This window comes from Salarias fasciatus, chromosome 7 (genome assembly GCF_902148845.1).
Source record: "Salarias fasciatus chromosome 7, fSalaFa1.1, whole genome shotgun sequence".
NCBI classification, from domain to species: Eukaryota; Metazoa; Chordata; class Actinopteri; order Blenniiformes; family Blenniidae; genus Salarias; species Salarias fasciatus.
This window is the reverse complement of record NC_043751.1, coordinates 28,162,732-28,176,883: the sequence shown is the minus strand read 5'-3', so window position 1 is coordinate 28,176,883 and position 14,152 is coordinate 28,162,732. Positions and strand designations below refer to the sequence as shown.

General features: G+C 43.6%; 1 protein-coding gene across 2 annotated transcripts in view; it reads left to right on the top strand.

Annotated features, from left to right (window-relative positions):
• The window catches only part of LOC115392535 (PQ-loop repeat-containing protein 1-like), a 51,628-nt gene that overhangs the window by 20,470 nt on the left and 17,006 nt on the right, over positions 1–14,152 (top strand). For both annotated transcript variants that reach the window (XM_030097211.1, XM_030097212.1), the window contains exon 4: positions 11,632–11,848. In XM_030097211.1, coding sequence (XP_029953071.1) covers positions 11,632–11,848 — 217 coding nt within the window. The remainder of the gene's footprint in view (positions 1–11,631; positions 11,849–14,152) is intronic.

Sequence of the window (14,152 nt, the reverse complement as noted above, 5' to 3'; positions counted from 1 at the left end):
GGATGCCTGCTGTTCTTCTTTTAGTAGTGTGAACCTTTTGCTATGTTTTGTTGAAGATAGATGAATAAATTATAATACTTTATTCATCCCTTTATTCATCACGAAATAATGATAAAAGTTCAATATTAGAATTGAGTTAGAAAATTAACGTAATGAAGTGTGAAAAGAATAGGTGAGGCAGCACAGGCAGGTCTGTCACTCACAGATGTGTTTTTATTCCGGATGTTTCTCAGCAGTCGTCGTAAAGCCGTGATCACAGGTGATATCCGCCTCACCTCGCAGTGGTCATAATGTTTTGGCTTGTCCTTGTATGTCCCGGAGTGTTCAGATGGTCGGCTCAGTGTGTGTACACCCACATCCTTGTGTCTGTGTGTGTGTGTGTGTGTGTGTGTGTGTGTGTGTGTGTGTGTGTGTGTGTGTGTGTGTGTGTGAGGAAGGCAGGATGAGAGGAGAAAGGACGAGCGGCGCAGTGAGCCAGAGTGGAGTTAATTTGATCTCCTACTCCTCCGTCTTTGTAATATTCTCGCAGCATGTGTCAGGACGGGGAGAGCGCTCCAGCAACGCTTCACTTCCTCACTTTCATCTACTCTCCCTCCTTCATCCCGAGCGCCAAGGTCACCGCCGCTCAGCACTTTGTGCCGTTATCAGCCATCAGCCACAGAGCGCCACGCTTCACTAAAGTGGTACTTTTCAACAATCCAGTCTTTTAAAACCCTTTCAAATCTGCGGTGATGAACGAAGGCCTGACTTCTTTTAATAGCAGAAGAACCACTCTTACAGATTGGCTCTAAGTAGCTGGCTCAAGTCATTTAAGTTTCTTTTTTTTAGGTAAGGTCTGAACAATCAGGACTTTCAGGTATTTCCTGTCTTAAATTGGAGGATATTTTGTTCAGTGGAGGCTGAGATTTCAGAGAATCCAGCTCAACACAGAAAGTTTGCAGACCAAACAGGATTCAGAGAAACTTGTTCTTGCTGGATTATTGTAACAGTGTGTTCACAGGCGTCAGTAAATAATCTGTCTGAGGTCCTCGGGAAGACGTTTACTGAACGTTTCAGAGTTGGAGAGACGAAGTGAAGCAGCTTTTAGTGAAGTGTTTTTTTATTTTATTTTACATATTTGCGGGGCCTTGCTTCGAAGCTCTTTGCCTTTTCTTTGCTCTCTCTCCTTGCTCTTTTCTTTTGCCTCCACTTTGAGATCTGGAGCAGCTCAGGATGTCAAGAAGATCATCCGCCATGAATCACATCAAACTTGTGGATGCAATGATTTGTAGTCCACCCAGAAAGAACAGCCAAAACACAAAAAATTTGAAAAATTAGAGTTCTGTATTAATCTGGAATACGAAAATTGGAAAAGATATTCACCAAATTAATTCTAGACCAATCTTCATGATTCCAAATTTCCTCCATGTTGTTGGTCCTGTCTTTATATTTCCCTAAATGTGTTCCTCCTCAGTGCTGTTTCCGACGCAGCTAAATTTATTAAGTTTTTCTCTGCTGATCATCACTCGTGTGACTACAAGCTTCACAGTGTGACTTTCTCATTTTTATCCTCTCTGTGAATTAAAACCTTCCCACACATTGTGGGAATTTTAATCTCATTAACCTCCCCGTTTGAGAAAAAGAAAGACATTCAGCTTGAATAATTAATTACAACAAAGCTTGTGAATGAGAATGGGACAAGTTTAAGATGTAATAAGAAATGTTCCTCTGGGAGTAATGCACATGAAGAGGGGATTATTTCAAGATCAATCACAGCTGGAGGAAAGATTATATAAATGCGACCAATGTCACTTTCTCCTGAGTCAGTGCTGCAGATCTGCAGAACAAGAGCGAGTGTGTGTAGCTGAACAAACACATTTCATCACGACGCTGCGTTGTACTCAGAAACTCTGAGTTCCTCACTTTCAGATTGTCAGGGAACATCAGACATTTTAAAGCTGAAAGCCATAAGATGTCGTGGTCTGTTTCATTTCTAATCAGATGTGCTGAAATGGAGTCTAAACAACATAAAACACGGATCGCTTCGTCAGCAGCCTCGTTTCTGGGCGTCGGCAGAGTCGACTCTCCTGGACTCTCTTCCTGCTGTCAGCGCTGCGCTCTGATCTCATGTTATCAAACGGCCATTCACAAACCAAAGCTCATCGTCATCTGGCAACGCTGCCGAAAGGCCTGCAGAGAATAAGAAATAAAAGTGAAGCCAGGAATGTGACAATCCCCAAGTTGCCTGAGTCATTAATCTGCTACAAGTGAAAACAGAGAGTTGGATCAGTCTAAAAAACTTATGAAAACAAAATAGATTAAAAAATGATGAATGTCGGTATATGCTCTGACCGACTGCTCTTCAGCTCACGCTATCAATAATCAAACATTTCTGCTCACTCGTCGTTTTTTAACACCTTTGAAAAAGTCTTGAAACTGCTGAAGAACAACACTTTCCTTGAAACTACATGTCAAACTTTCATTTTTGCTGCAAACAGCACATCCTAAACAAGCAGCGCTCTTCAAAGAAAGCGCACTGACGTTTCTTCAGGCCAAACCACCTGCAGATGCCGTCAAACTCCTGTGATCTTCAGAAGATTGGAGGCATTTCCGGATTTAACTGACATGCCAGGCGAGATATAAAGGCTTACGCAGCAGCTATCGGGACAAATGAAGGACGACGCCCCACAAGGGCTTCTTTATCTCCGATTCTCCCCTCCTAATGAAAGATGCGGTGCTGGAGAGATGCAGGAGAAGACTGTGGGGTGGAAGGGAGGAGCAGCTGTGATCCACATGGTAGGAAGAGAGAAAAAAAGGGAACCGAGGAACGAAATGAGAGGAGGGAGAAACAGAATCCTCTCCTTCAAACCGCGAGCAGACTCCTGATCCTGGTTTTGTTGTGGTCTCGGGTTGTCGACATGCCTGATGTCTGAGCTGACATCGGAAACTCGATCACGGTGTTGAGATATTGGTGTTATAAAAAATGCTTTCGGGGTAAAATAACATCTGCTGAGTATGAAGTTCATTAAAGATTTGACATGTGGTTCAGTTTGGAATCTGGTTTAATTACTGCATGTTTGCTTCTGCTTATCTGTGATTTATTGAGGAATCCCATTTGCTTTGTGTTGCTGTATATTATGGGATAGTGGTTTGCATGTCCCCCCCTGCTTACACGCCACAGTCTAAAGACTGAAGGGTTAAGGTAGGGTTGGGTTTTGTTGGGAATGATCCATGCGTGTCCATTGCTGTCCGTCTCTTGATGGTCGGTGAAAGACCGCCTCTCGATACCTGAGCCTGAAAGAGCCTAAAAGTGAGCAGGACACTCCCAGGGTTGGTTTACTGGTAACAGACTCTGGTTCGTCGAGCTGTTTACCCAGTGAAGCCTGAGGGCAAATACCAAGTGGCATGTCGTCTGAGTTTACTAAGTTTTAAAAATAAACGTAAAACTTATCTTCTCAGAGCCACAGGCCGTTTCGAGCGGGGGAGGGAAATTAAAGCGCTTGATGAAGACACGAGAGACTTCATCTTCACTGTCATTGTATGACTGAGTCACGAAAGGACGAGAAAATTGCTTTGGCATTCCCAAACTTATAAAGCAAGGCAAGTCTTTGAAAACAGACAGCACATAGTTATAATATGAAACTTCTGCACTCGACAGAGAAATAAGATCAAATCTGTAGACACTAAAGCATCGTGTCAAAGAACAGTCTGTTTTTTTAATTCATTTTTCCATCATAATACAGCCACCTGAATTAGTTTACGCCTGAATAAATGATATATTCCTCACCTTGAAGGTGTCACAATAATGTAATTTAAAATGTGAAGCTATCGTTCAATCCTTCAGCAGCTCATCAAATGGACACGTCTCATTTTTAATTTTCTTAGGCTGGGACAGGAAGTGAGAGATAACAGCCCTTTCTGTATTATACTAGACAGAATAAGTGTTTCAAACTGTCTTTCTTTGCTTTGACCTCACAGGTCAAACACGTTTCAGACAGGAAATGGTATTTCGTACTATTCTGAGAACATCGAAACACCATGAAAAGGATAAAACTGGTAAATAATACAGATTACAGCTCTTAAATATATTGAGTCTGACAATTCACAACAAAATTCAGTTAAATTTTAATGAAACTAAGGTTCCGTTTACACAGCGTTATCAAATGAAACGCAGAACGTTGCATTTTGGGTGTTTGTTTACATGACAATGGAGCTAAGGGCCCCTGGAAACACAACTTTTTGATGGTGGCTCCCAAGGTGGAACGTTTTAAAAAAAATCATCTGCCTACACCTCTGTGTAAATTTAGAAAGATCAGCTTTTTAAAAACAGTTTTTTTTTTGTTGAGTCCTCATAATCACAATCCAAGTGTCTTACTATGGACATCAGACACTTAGACCTGACCTGACGGGATTTTTTTTTTTTGCTGTCGTCACACACCAGAGCTGCCCGGTTCACTGTCAGTTCTGCCAGACTTTCAGGTGCCAGTCGACTTTCCAGACCTAAAATGGGCCGACCGAGACACCGAAGCCAGAGTGGATGTTAGAAGGCAGCTCAGACGGTGGTGGAGGACGAGGGAAGTCGCCGGCCGACCTGAGACTGGAACAGATGTTGTCAGCTGAGAGACGCCGTCTCTTTGTGTCACTGATATATGATGTCCTGCCAGGATGCACTAAAACAAGAGCAGCAGGATGCGTCGGTCTCACTGTGGTGAAGCTGAATGTTTTCATCTGAACGTTAACAGAAATGTTCAGGTGGACCTTTTCTCCCTCTCCTGCCATCCATTAGCAGGAGTTTCTCTCTTAAGGACTCCATTTGTATGTATCGTGTTAAAGTTGTCTGGTCTGCTAGAAGCAGGAAGTTTTGCTCTGACTTTGATATGGAGCCCTTAAGTATCCTGGAATGATTATTTTATGAAATGGGTCCAAATGTGGAATCCATTAGTATGAAGCAGAGGCCAAGTGTTCAGCGAACTGTTGTTGTGGGTTGTTGGTGCCAATAGAGCTCATTAGTTAAGCCTCGTCTCGGTCGAAATGCCAGAGCGAGCGCGGCGTAAACTGAGGGAGGAAGCAATCACTGGTGGAAAAACACAGCCACGGTTCACCAGCAAGGTCGAAACAGCCGCTCTGGAGGAGCGACTGCACCACAACGTCAGAGGGAAAAGTGCTTTTTGATAATGGAATATTTGCTTCAGACTCTGAATAGCTGATTTTTTTTTTCTATCTTTTAGCTCCCTTCTTTTTAAAGTGGACTCTGCTGTTCAGAGCAGGTTTTTTAGTGTAGAAGAAAAAGAGGGTTCAGTTATGGGCCACTAAGTCAGCGCAAGTTGCTTGTCTCTGAGTACTTCTGCAAACCCGTCTGAAAATCAAAAGTGTTTTAGTTTAAGTGTTTAATCAATGCTGATCGCCTTTACCAACGTGTCTCCAGATGATCAATGAAGTTTGTTAGAAATGTGTGTAGGATTCATACCAAATGAAAGATTACTGAATGTTTCAGCAACTTTGTGACCAAAAAATGCAAAATTGCTGGAATGTGTTGGATGTCAGGAAATACCCTTCATGTTCTGCTGACGTCTTTTTAAACACCCTTTGTGATGTGATGTGACAAATGGGAGCGGATTTGTATGATTTGACCTTTTTAATGAGACTAGAGAGGTATAAATTAGGGGGCAGAGAGAGCATTATTATTTCACAGAATAAACCTTTTCACAAAAAGGCACTTACATCTAACTGCAAATCTGGACATCGTCGCCCGGTCACCTGATAGTGTGCAGCCCTAATTAACAACTTGTACCACATTCGTTTCTAATTTTTCAACCTCACACTTTATAGCCGAGCATTTTACTTGACGCTGCACGTCGGAGAGCTGACTGAGAGTCGCTCAATGCTTTAGCAGCAGGCGCCGAGGCAGGACGCTGTCATCTATCGACTTCTGAATGCATTACTGGGACGTTTCTGCATGAATGAGTTTTGAAATACACAAAATATTATGCAAATGAAAATGTTAGTTGTCCTTGAGAAAAGATATGCAGAAGAAGACCCCGGCTGGCACTTGTGTTTTGGCAGATGTGACTGAATGGAGACGGCGGCGAGAACGCTGCAGTGCCGTCTGGAATTACAGAACAAATGTGGCCTTCTGTCACAATTTAATTCATTTTGTTAATGCACTCTGTACAAAAGATTAAAATAGGAGGGGGAGTGTTGGCAAATTGGGCACTGAAACAACAAATCCAAAAGTGGATTAGACATGTAAGCCGAAAAGATAATGAAACTGAAAATGAAATTCAAACACACTGGGCAGTGTGCTACAGCATGCTCAGTCCCTCGGGGGGGAGGCACACAGATACAAGAGGAAATTCAAAAGGTTATGGAAATTCTACTGGATGCTGAGGATGACCTTTGCATCGTACATCAGGAATATTTTATCAAAAACTTCTTTTTTTTTCTGTCCAGCATGTAAGATTTGTATTTAATAGTCACCCTGGATAGACAAACTTTTACGCTTTAAATCAAATTTTCCTTGCAAGATATAAATTAATAAATGTGGAGAATGTTTAATGATGTAAAAGCAGAAAAGTTGATAAGTTTTGTTTGTAGCCTGACTGGCCAGATACGTAATGAACATTATCAATAGTGAGAATTTGTATTGTGTAAATAGACTCACAAAATGCAACAAAAGTCTTCGTTCTTACCTGGAAAGAGAAGAAACGGAGCCTCATTAGGCTCACCCACTGTTGATGGCTGTCATTGTTAATCTGAAGGCATCAGAAGTAGAAAGGAGAGTCTGGAGCGACGCCCGGCCTGCTGTAAACATCTGTATGCACACCGTGTGCAGGGCGGCGTAATATAGAGAATAACCAGGGGTCAGATAAATTGAAGAGTGCTGGGAGAGATCTCAAGTGGCAGAGCTGCATCCACAGACGTGCTTCGCTTTCCAATAAAGACGTGAAGCAGAGAGTTCGCACTGGCATTAGTCCTGAAGGCTCAAGCAGGAAAATGTAACATTGGTAAACATGCTTGTGGGTAAATACAATATCCACACACAGCTGTCCTGCTACTGAGACACTGCACTGCTGTAGCCATGTCTTTTCAGCTACTGAGAATTCTTTTTTTTTACATTTTATTTTGAAGGTGTAGGATCACAGTGTATCATATTCAGATTTTTGTTGTTGGTGCTATGGGGGGGCTCAATTTTTCAATCCAGGCAGCTCTCATTTCTCCACTCTTATATTGTGAAACATCTGTACAACATATTCCTCACGACTGGAAATGGGATCATTAGGTACATGTTGAGATTCAAATAAAGTGTGATAATGCTTGGCAACATTAAACTTTATTTCTGGTTTAAGCAAATTTGTCCTGACCTGTCCATGTTTGTGTTTTTCGGGTGAGCTTGTGTGACGTTGGCTGCTCAGATTTGATCAATATTTGCTAGATTTAATAAGTTTTATTTGGTCTCTTGGTGTTTCCACAGTGGATAATGTGAGCTGCATGTTTCATTTCTGATTTCTCCTCCTGACGCATACTCATTAGCATTGGGATTGGAAGCAGCTAACTTGTCAGAAAGTTTACCTCCTTAACCCCTGGGCCACCATTACACCCCATATCCAAACTGAACTAGCTCCGAAAAGGAAATCCAGTGGGAAGGCAATTTCCTCGTGTGTGTGTTACATTCCCAGTCTAACTTAATGAGTGAACATTATTTTAGCCGTTGTTGCATTATTCATGGAGCTGCCAAAAAGTAGACCGAGTGTGGTGGACCCTTTCCTCTGCCTTCACTTGCACCTGTTAAACTGCTGAACCAAGTTGTGCCTGCAACCCCCCTCGAACCCCCTCCTGCAGCTTCTCCCTGGTTTCCAGCCAGTTGAGAGACAACATGATAGTTCAGAACGGTTCACTGATTTTCTGTCTGTCCGAATGATTGCAGAGCGCCTGTCGTGTCCCTATTAGAGCTGGTCAAAGGGGCATTAGTGGGGTATTTTCCTGACATGTCGGCGCTGTCGATACTCGACGGAGCTCAAGCCACAAGCCCTGATGCAGGATCGGTTCATAGATTGGGTAACGGGCCATTGACTACACTTACAGGGTCAGATCAGGAGTTGGCGTGTGCGCGGCACTATATGCCAGAGGTAATGTCTACATATTCCATTTTATTTATTTATTTACTTTTTAAATCCAGGGGGTGAAGCCTGTCTCAGCGTGATTAAAACTACTTCACTAACAAGGCTGCCAACTCCAACTCATCACAGTGAAACTGCAATTACCTCGAACCTCACACTCTCACACCGACCGTTATTCATACGAGTAGTAGTGCTTGGTTCAGTAACTAAAGAGTTTTACCTATATCGTTGCAAACAACATGTGTTATCTTTATATATATAAAAAAAACTCACTGATGTGGGGAAAATAAAGACCTCAGTGTCATTTTAAAATCGTATTCACGGCTCTCTCGGCGGGACAAAACCACACCTCCTTACAGACTAAAGTGAGCTGGGCTGTGGACAGACAGATTACAGTAGATGTGAAAGTGTCACACATCTTGAAATGCAGAGTCGCTCCACACAGAGCCGAGTCGTCGTTCTACCAGACTGACGAAAGCTGAGTCAGTCACTTCACTGTTCACGGGCTGTCATTGTCGATTCTCGTTTCTGTCTCAGGCTCCTCTCAGTTCCCCTCGATGGGAGATGCTACCTGGCTTCGGCCTCCTTGACTGACTCGGTGTTTCCCTCCCTCTGACACACTCACGCTCTCCATGCGTCCTTCTGTCCTCCAGTCTCTCCTCGACTGTCCTCTCCCCTGCTGTGCAGCCGGAATGACATTCCCATGAGATAAAACACAGCTTAGAGTGGACATGGACAACCGGTGGCTCGCAAGACACACAGACATAAACACACACACACATGAAATGACCGACTTCACATCTCCCCAGAGTAACTTCATACGCATTCATTTACAGACTAAGGCTGTGTGAAGTGAGTCTCTCCTGGTTTCTCTGGGATCTTGGAAAGCATCAGCCGGGAGGCTGCTGTTTGGAAAGGACCAAGTAACCTGTTTCATTCAGTAAAGCATCCAGAAAATGTCTGCATAATTGTTTTTGTTTTCCTTCAGCAAGCGGAGTGTGTGTGGGGAAAAAAAATAATGGAAACATGCAGGGGAAAGGAGTCTGCTGGTCAGGGAAAGGAAACTGATGCATGATATATGAGAGAAGGACAAATAAAAGAGATGACTTCATGAATGATGCAGAGCTTTCTCTCTTCATTATGCTCTTCCGGGCAATTTGATTATGCAGGTAAACATATCATGTTGTATAAGTGAGAGATGAAATGGGATCACGGGAAAGACAGCAGGGAAAAGAAGACGGGAAGTCTTGTGTTTGAAAATACATTAGACTGCATTGGAAGAGGAGTTGAGAAGTTTGCTCTGTATGGGCATGCAGCTGAGGGAGGGCTGGACACGCTGCTCTCTCAGACGGAGGTTTGTGATGCTGAAAAGTTGACAGTGGTCCTGAAATGTCAATACTCTCACAGCTGCTGTTGTCAGCATGGTTACACTTCACTGCCCTGGCCTCATTCAGAAGGAAATGAAAGGGCTTTCAGGCTGATAATGGCGCCTCAGCAGCCTCTCCTGACTCGCCGGTCAGCCTTCTTGTGCCAGACACCTTGAAAAAGTGCATCAGGAGGTGTGTGAAGAGTTGCGAGTGTGCCGGGCTGTCTGTCTGCTCTCTGGCCATCGCGCACGTTGACCTGTGTGAGAAGAACGGTGTGTAGAAGTGTGTTGCGTTGTGCTTTTACTTCCCACCTCACGCCTGTTGTCAGCAGTGGGCGGCGTGTCTTTCGTGACCGTCGTTAATAAACCCATTAATCACGTTCGCCACAATGCGCCGGCAGCGAGACGTCTCGTTCCGAGATGCAACGGCGGATGCGGCCCGCTGGAGTGAAAACTTCTCCGCCTGGTGCTGGGCGGCTGTGCACAAGCGTGGTTCGGTGGTGTAACACGTATTCATCATGTATTGTATGAATTGTGTGACTGTAATTAAAAGCTCCTGTGTAGATGGAAAAGCACATACAATTATGGGAATGGATCTTGAAGCTTGAGTCTACAAGCAACACGCTCTTTTTTCTTTTTTTTTTTTTTTTACATGTATGTCTTTTATCAAGACCAGTTGTTCACAACAGCTGTCCTTAAAACCATCTTAATTCACACTGGAGAGAAGAAAAAAAAATCAATATTTAATTACTTGCTGAACACAAAGCCATGCAACAGTTTGCCTGCATGTTTTGTCTCTTTTATTGGCAGTTTATATGGAGGGTCTCTGTGTTTGAGACTTTTTCTTCGTTGAACAGAAAAGCAGGGTGACTTCTCCTTGACTTCACCATTATTGCGAGAAGGATTTTTCACTCCATTGTAGCTTTTAATCAGTCTTTGGTTTATTCAATAGTTCTCAGCTGAGACAAGGATTTTTTTGACAAAAAAAAAAGGTCCTTGCGTGTTGTCAAGCTTTGTTATTTTGTGGCACTGAGCTAAACACAAACTGAAAATACAGAGTTTCATGACGGCATTGACGTTTAATCAGAATTGTGATCTGAATGATTCCCCTCTGAACTGCCTCTCCGTGCTGCGGATATTTTCGCATCTCTTACGTCTGCATGAATGCAAGAACAGGCGCCGCGTACTGTATGTAAATGTCCACACACACTTCTGTAAATCAAAAAGGTGAAACAGCAGCAACGCAGAGAGGAAGACAGACGCTCCGCTGCATGATGCAGAGTCATGAGCGAGCCACCGCACTAACTAACGTGCTCTTATTCGGCCATCAATCCCCTTTAGCTGATGTCAGCTGCTTCCCTGCAGCTCGATGGTCATACATAGGCAATGAGAGGCTGTTGATCATCTCATATTATGCTCCATTGAGGAGATGGCGGATGGTGACGACATTCTGATGATTCTGCTAATAAAGTCGTCTGAAGCATCTTCAGTGTTTGTGTTTGTGTGTGTGTGTGTGTGCGGGTGTGTGTGTGTTCACGGCCACCGAAGGTGGCAGAACACAAATGTGTAGCTAAACGACTGTAGCTACTGTGTTTTTGTTTTATTTTTATTCACAGTCGCATGCGAAAGCTTCTCATGATGAATAGGGTTATTTAGCGAAAGGATTGCTGCAAACTAAAGGTAATGAACTTTAATGTGTAGGCCGGGATTCCTAAAGGCCGGGTTATTCCACAGGAATAGAAATGTAAAAGCTATTACGTGTCTCATTTGTCTTTGTTCCTTTCACTTATGCGTGTGCGGAGTATTGATTTAAGAGTGCTGTCTTTGCAGAATTTCTATGCATTCTTTAATGAAACTCTCTCATTCCTGCACTTTCCCTCCTGGCTTCTTTTTCTTCCCATAATGCCATTACTGATTCTAATCTCCGCCTGTCAGCCCTGCCTTGCCTCTCTCTCTCTTTCTCCATCTGTGCATATTATTAGCACCCCTCACCCTTAAGCCCGACACATTTTCAATATTGTTTTGTGTGATGAAGTATTCAGGTTCTTCTGTCTGCTGCCTGTCCTTCAAACTCACCAACGCTTTGCTTTCTAGCTCTTCTTCTTCTGTTGAGTTGACAGTGATTGTGATTCGATTTAATTGTGTTTGCTTGACTCTGCCTTTCTTCAGACTTGAACTTGCAGTACTTCTGGAAATGGAGCGCGTTCGAGGACTACCTGCTCTTCTGCTTCGGCCTCACCGTGCTGTGTGCAGTGGTCACGCTGCTGCTGCTGGACTCGGCCGTGTTCGTGGAGACTCTGGGCTCTCTGGCCGTGATGTTTGAAGCCATGCTGGGTCTCCCGCAGCTCCTGCAAAACTTCCAGAACCACTCCACCAAAGGCATGAGGTACGGCACGCTCCAAGGTCAGAGAGAGCCTTTCAGGAAGTATGAAAGTCACTTCGGCCGACCGGAGCACCTTCTTATACTCTGGTTGAGCTAAATGTCATTAAACATCCGGTTAGACGTCCAGTAAACCCTCCTCTACCGAGTCCTCACTGCTTCCAAGTCTCAGGATTATTTCCCCATCCTGAAATTCTGAGAGAATTATTGCACATTAGGTTGTCCCTGTGCTCTTTTAATAATACATCACAAAGATGTAGAGAGCCATGGGCCTCTCTGTGCAGCCGCTCTTTTTAGTCAGCAGGTTTTCTGCCGCATGCACAGTGGCCAGGCTTGTCAAACGAAGACATGCAAATGTCTGCACTGAGCTTGCTGTTGCCCCCCCCCCCCCCCCCCCCCACCCGTTATGGCGGCGTTGAGGTTGAGTAAACCCTGTAGTGTTGTGTGTGTACATCTGAAAATAGAAAACCTGAATCCCAGACAGCTGGGTGGCAGTAGTTCAGTAGTTCACCTCATTCTGATCGTACATCGAAGTGTTCTTCTTGAGCAAGATGCTGAAATTCAAGTTGCTTCCTGTGGTTTTTCATCACCATCAGTTTGCAAGTATGTGCATGAATAGGTGAATGTCACAGATCTTATTAAATGAGACCAGCTAAAAGAATCAAAAGATCCTTTCGAGAAATCCGCCTCATCTAATTCTTCAGCCCTCTGAAGGCAGAGGTGGTTCAGGACGTGCCTGCTTTAAATTCACAGTCACTTTGAATAAAGAGGAAGGTAGAGGGCAAAAGATTAATACCCATGAAAACCCTGAGGTAGCATTTCAACATTTTTTTTTAATTGTCGTTAAGCTAATGTGAGTGTTTAAAGGTCAGTGGGTTTTCTTATTAGCTCTGCAGGTAGATGGCTGAGGTGACCCCCCCCCCCCCCCCCATCCCCCTGTCCCCCAGTAACACCGAGCCTCGAGCTAATTATGATCATTATTTTCTCATTGTGTCTCTTGTCTGTTATCGCTTCAACAAATGTGCTGTGCGCATGTGTGTGTGTGCCTCTGTGTGTGGTCAGTTATAAGTAATGGAGGGCATCGAAATGTGTTTACAGTCTCACAGTCCAGACGCAGACTTGTTTTCCCGATGGGGAATAAAAAGTAAGTCATCTTAGCTCAGATCATTACATTTGAAGTTTCAGCATGGCTGGAGGTGAGATATGTGTTAGTTCTTACTAAGCTGAGAACAAGTCAGTAGAAAGTAAATATTCCTGCATGTATTGTCCCCTTAAGTCAAGGAGACGCTGCTTTCTGTGCGTTCGTTATGTAATAACATGCTCTGCTGGTCACATTTACCCCAGAAAAGCCTCAAGAAACAACATAAATGATTCATTGTTCCCCTCTAGGAATGATCTGCCATCTTTTGTTTCTTGTAGATGCTCCAGGAAATGGAGAAGTCAGAAACAACTTTACATGCATACCAGGGGAATGTAATGAAAAGAGGGAGGGCTAAATTTAGGAAGCTTCTGTGAGCGAAGTTTGGAGTATCAACTCTCTCTGGAGACGGTTTGGTTTTTGGAATTTGACTCAAAACTTGTCTCACAGTGGGAGGAAGGCTGCGTGTTTCCGCTGGACTCGTGTCACCTGTAGGGAAGATCAGTCAGCCTGTCGGTGAAGACTTGTTTAAAAGACTACATGTTCAAGTCATCCTAAAGTTTCTCTGTGAAAAAGTTTAATAATAATAATGTCAGTGTGTATAGTTTGAAAGCAAGCCGCCACTTGTCTAAATAATGTTTGAATATTTGTCGTTTTGAATCAGAAGTCATGTGTTTTCTGGATTTTGAGGCTCTGTTAAACAGTCCCTGCTGAGGCGGGGGGGGGGGGCATGCTGGTCTCAGTAATGGCAACAGCTTGTGACTCACAAATGAATTCCTCATTTATCCTCTTTCCCCCATTCTCTTTTGTGTTGTCCAAGTGCGCAACTGTGTGTATTTTTTTTTTACTCTGCCCTTTGAAAGAAAACCATGAGGTGAGAGGGGCCTTGTTCCATATTTGCATTGCTGATACTTGCCAGAGGCTACGTCAGCTACATATATTCCCCACATATTGTCCCATACTTCATGTATCACCCTATGGAAATGTGAGTCAGCGGCCCCTGCATAATTTCTACCAAGCTTCAGTAAAAACAAAACAATGGCTCTGACAATATTTTTGTTCTTCGGTGCTCTCTCCAAGTAATTTCTTGCTTTCAACATGCCCCTGGGGTTTACTGCTGAGTTTGAACATTCAGTGATTGTCCTTTCCACTCACAGCGACTATCACGCTGT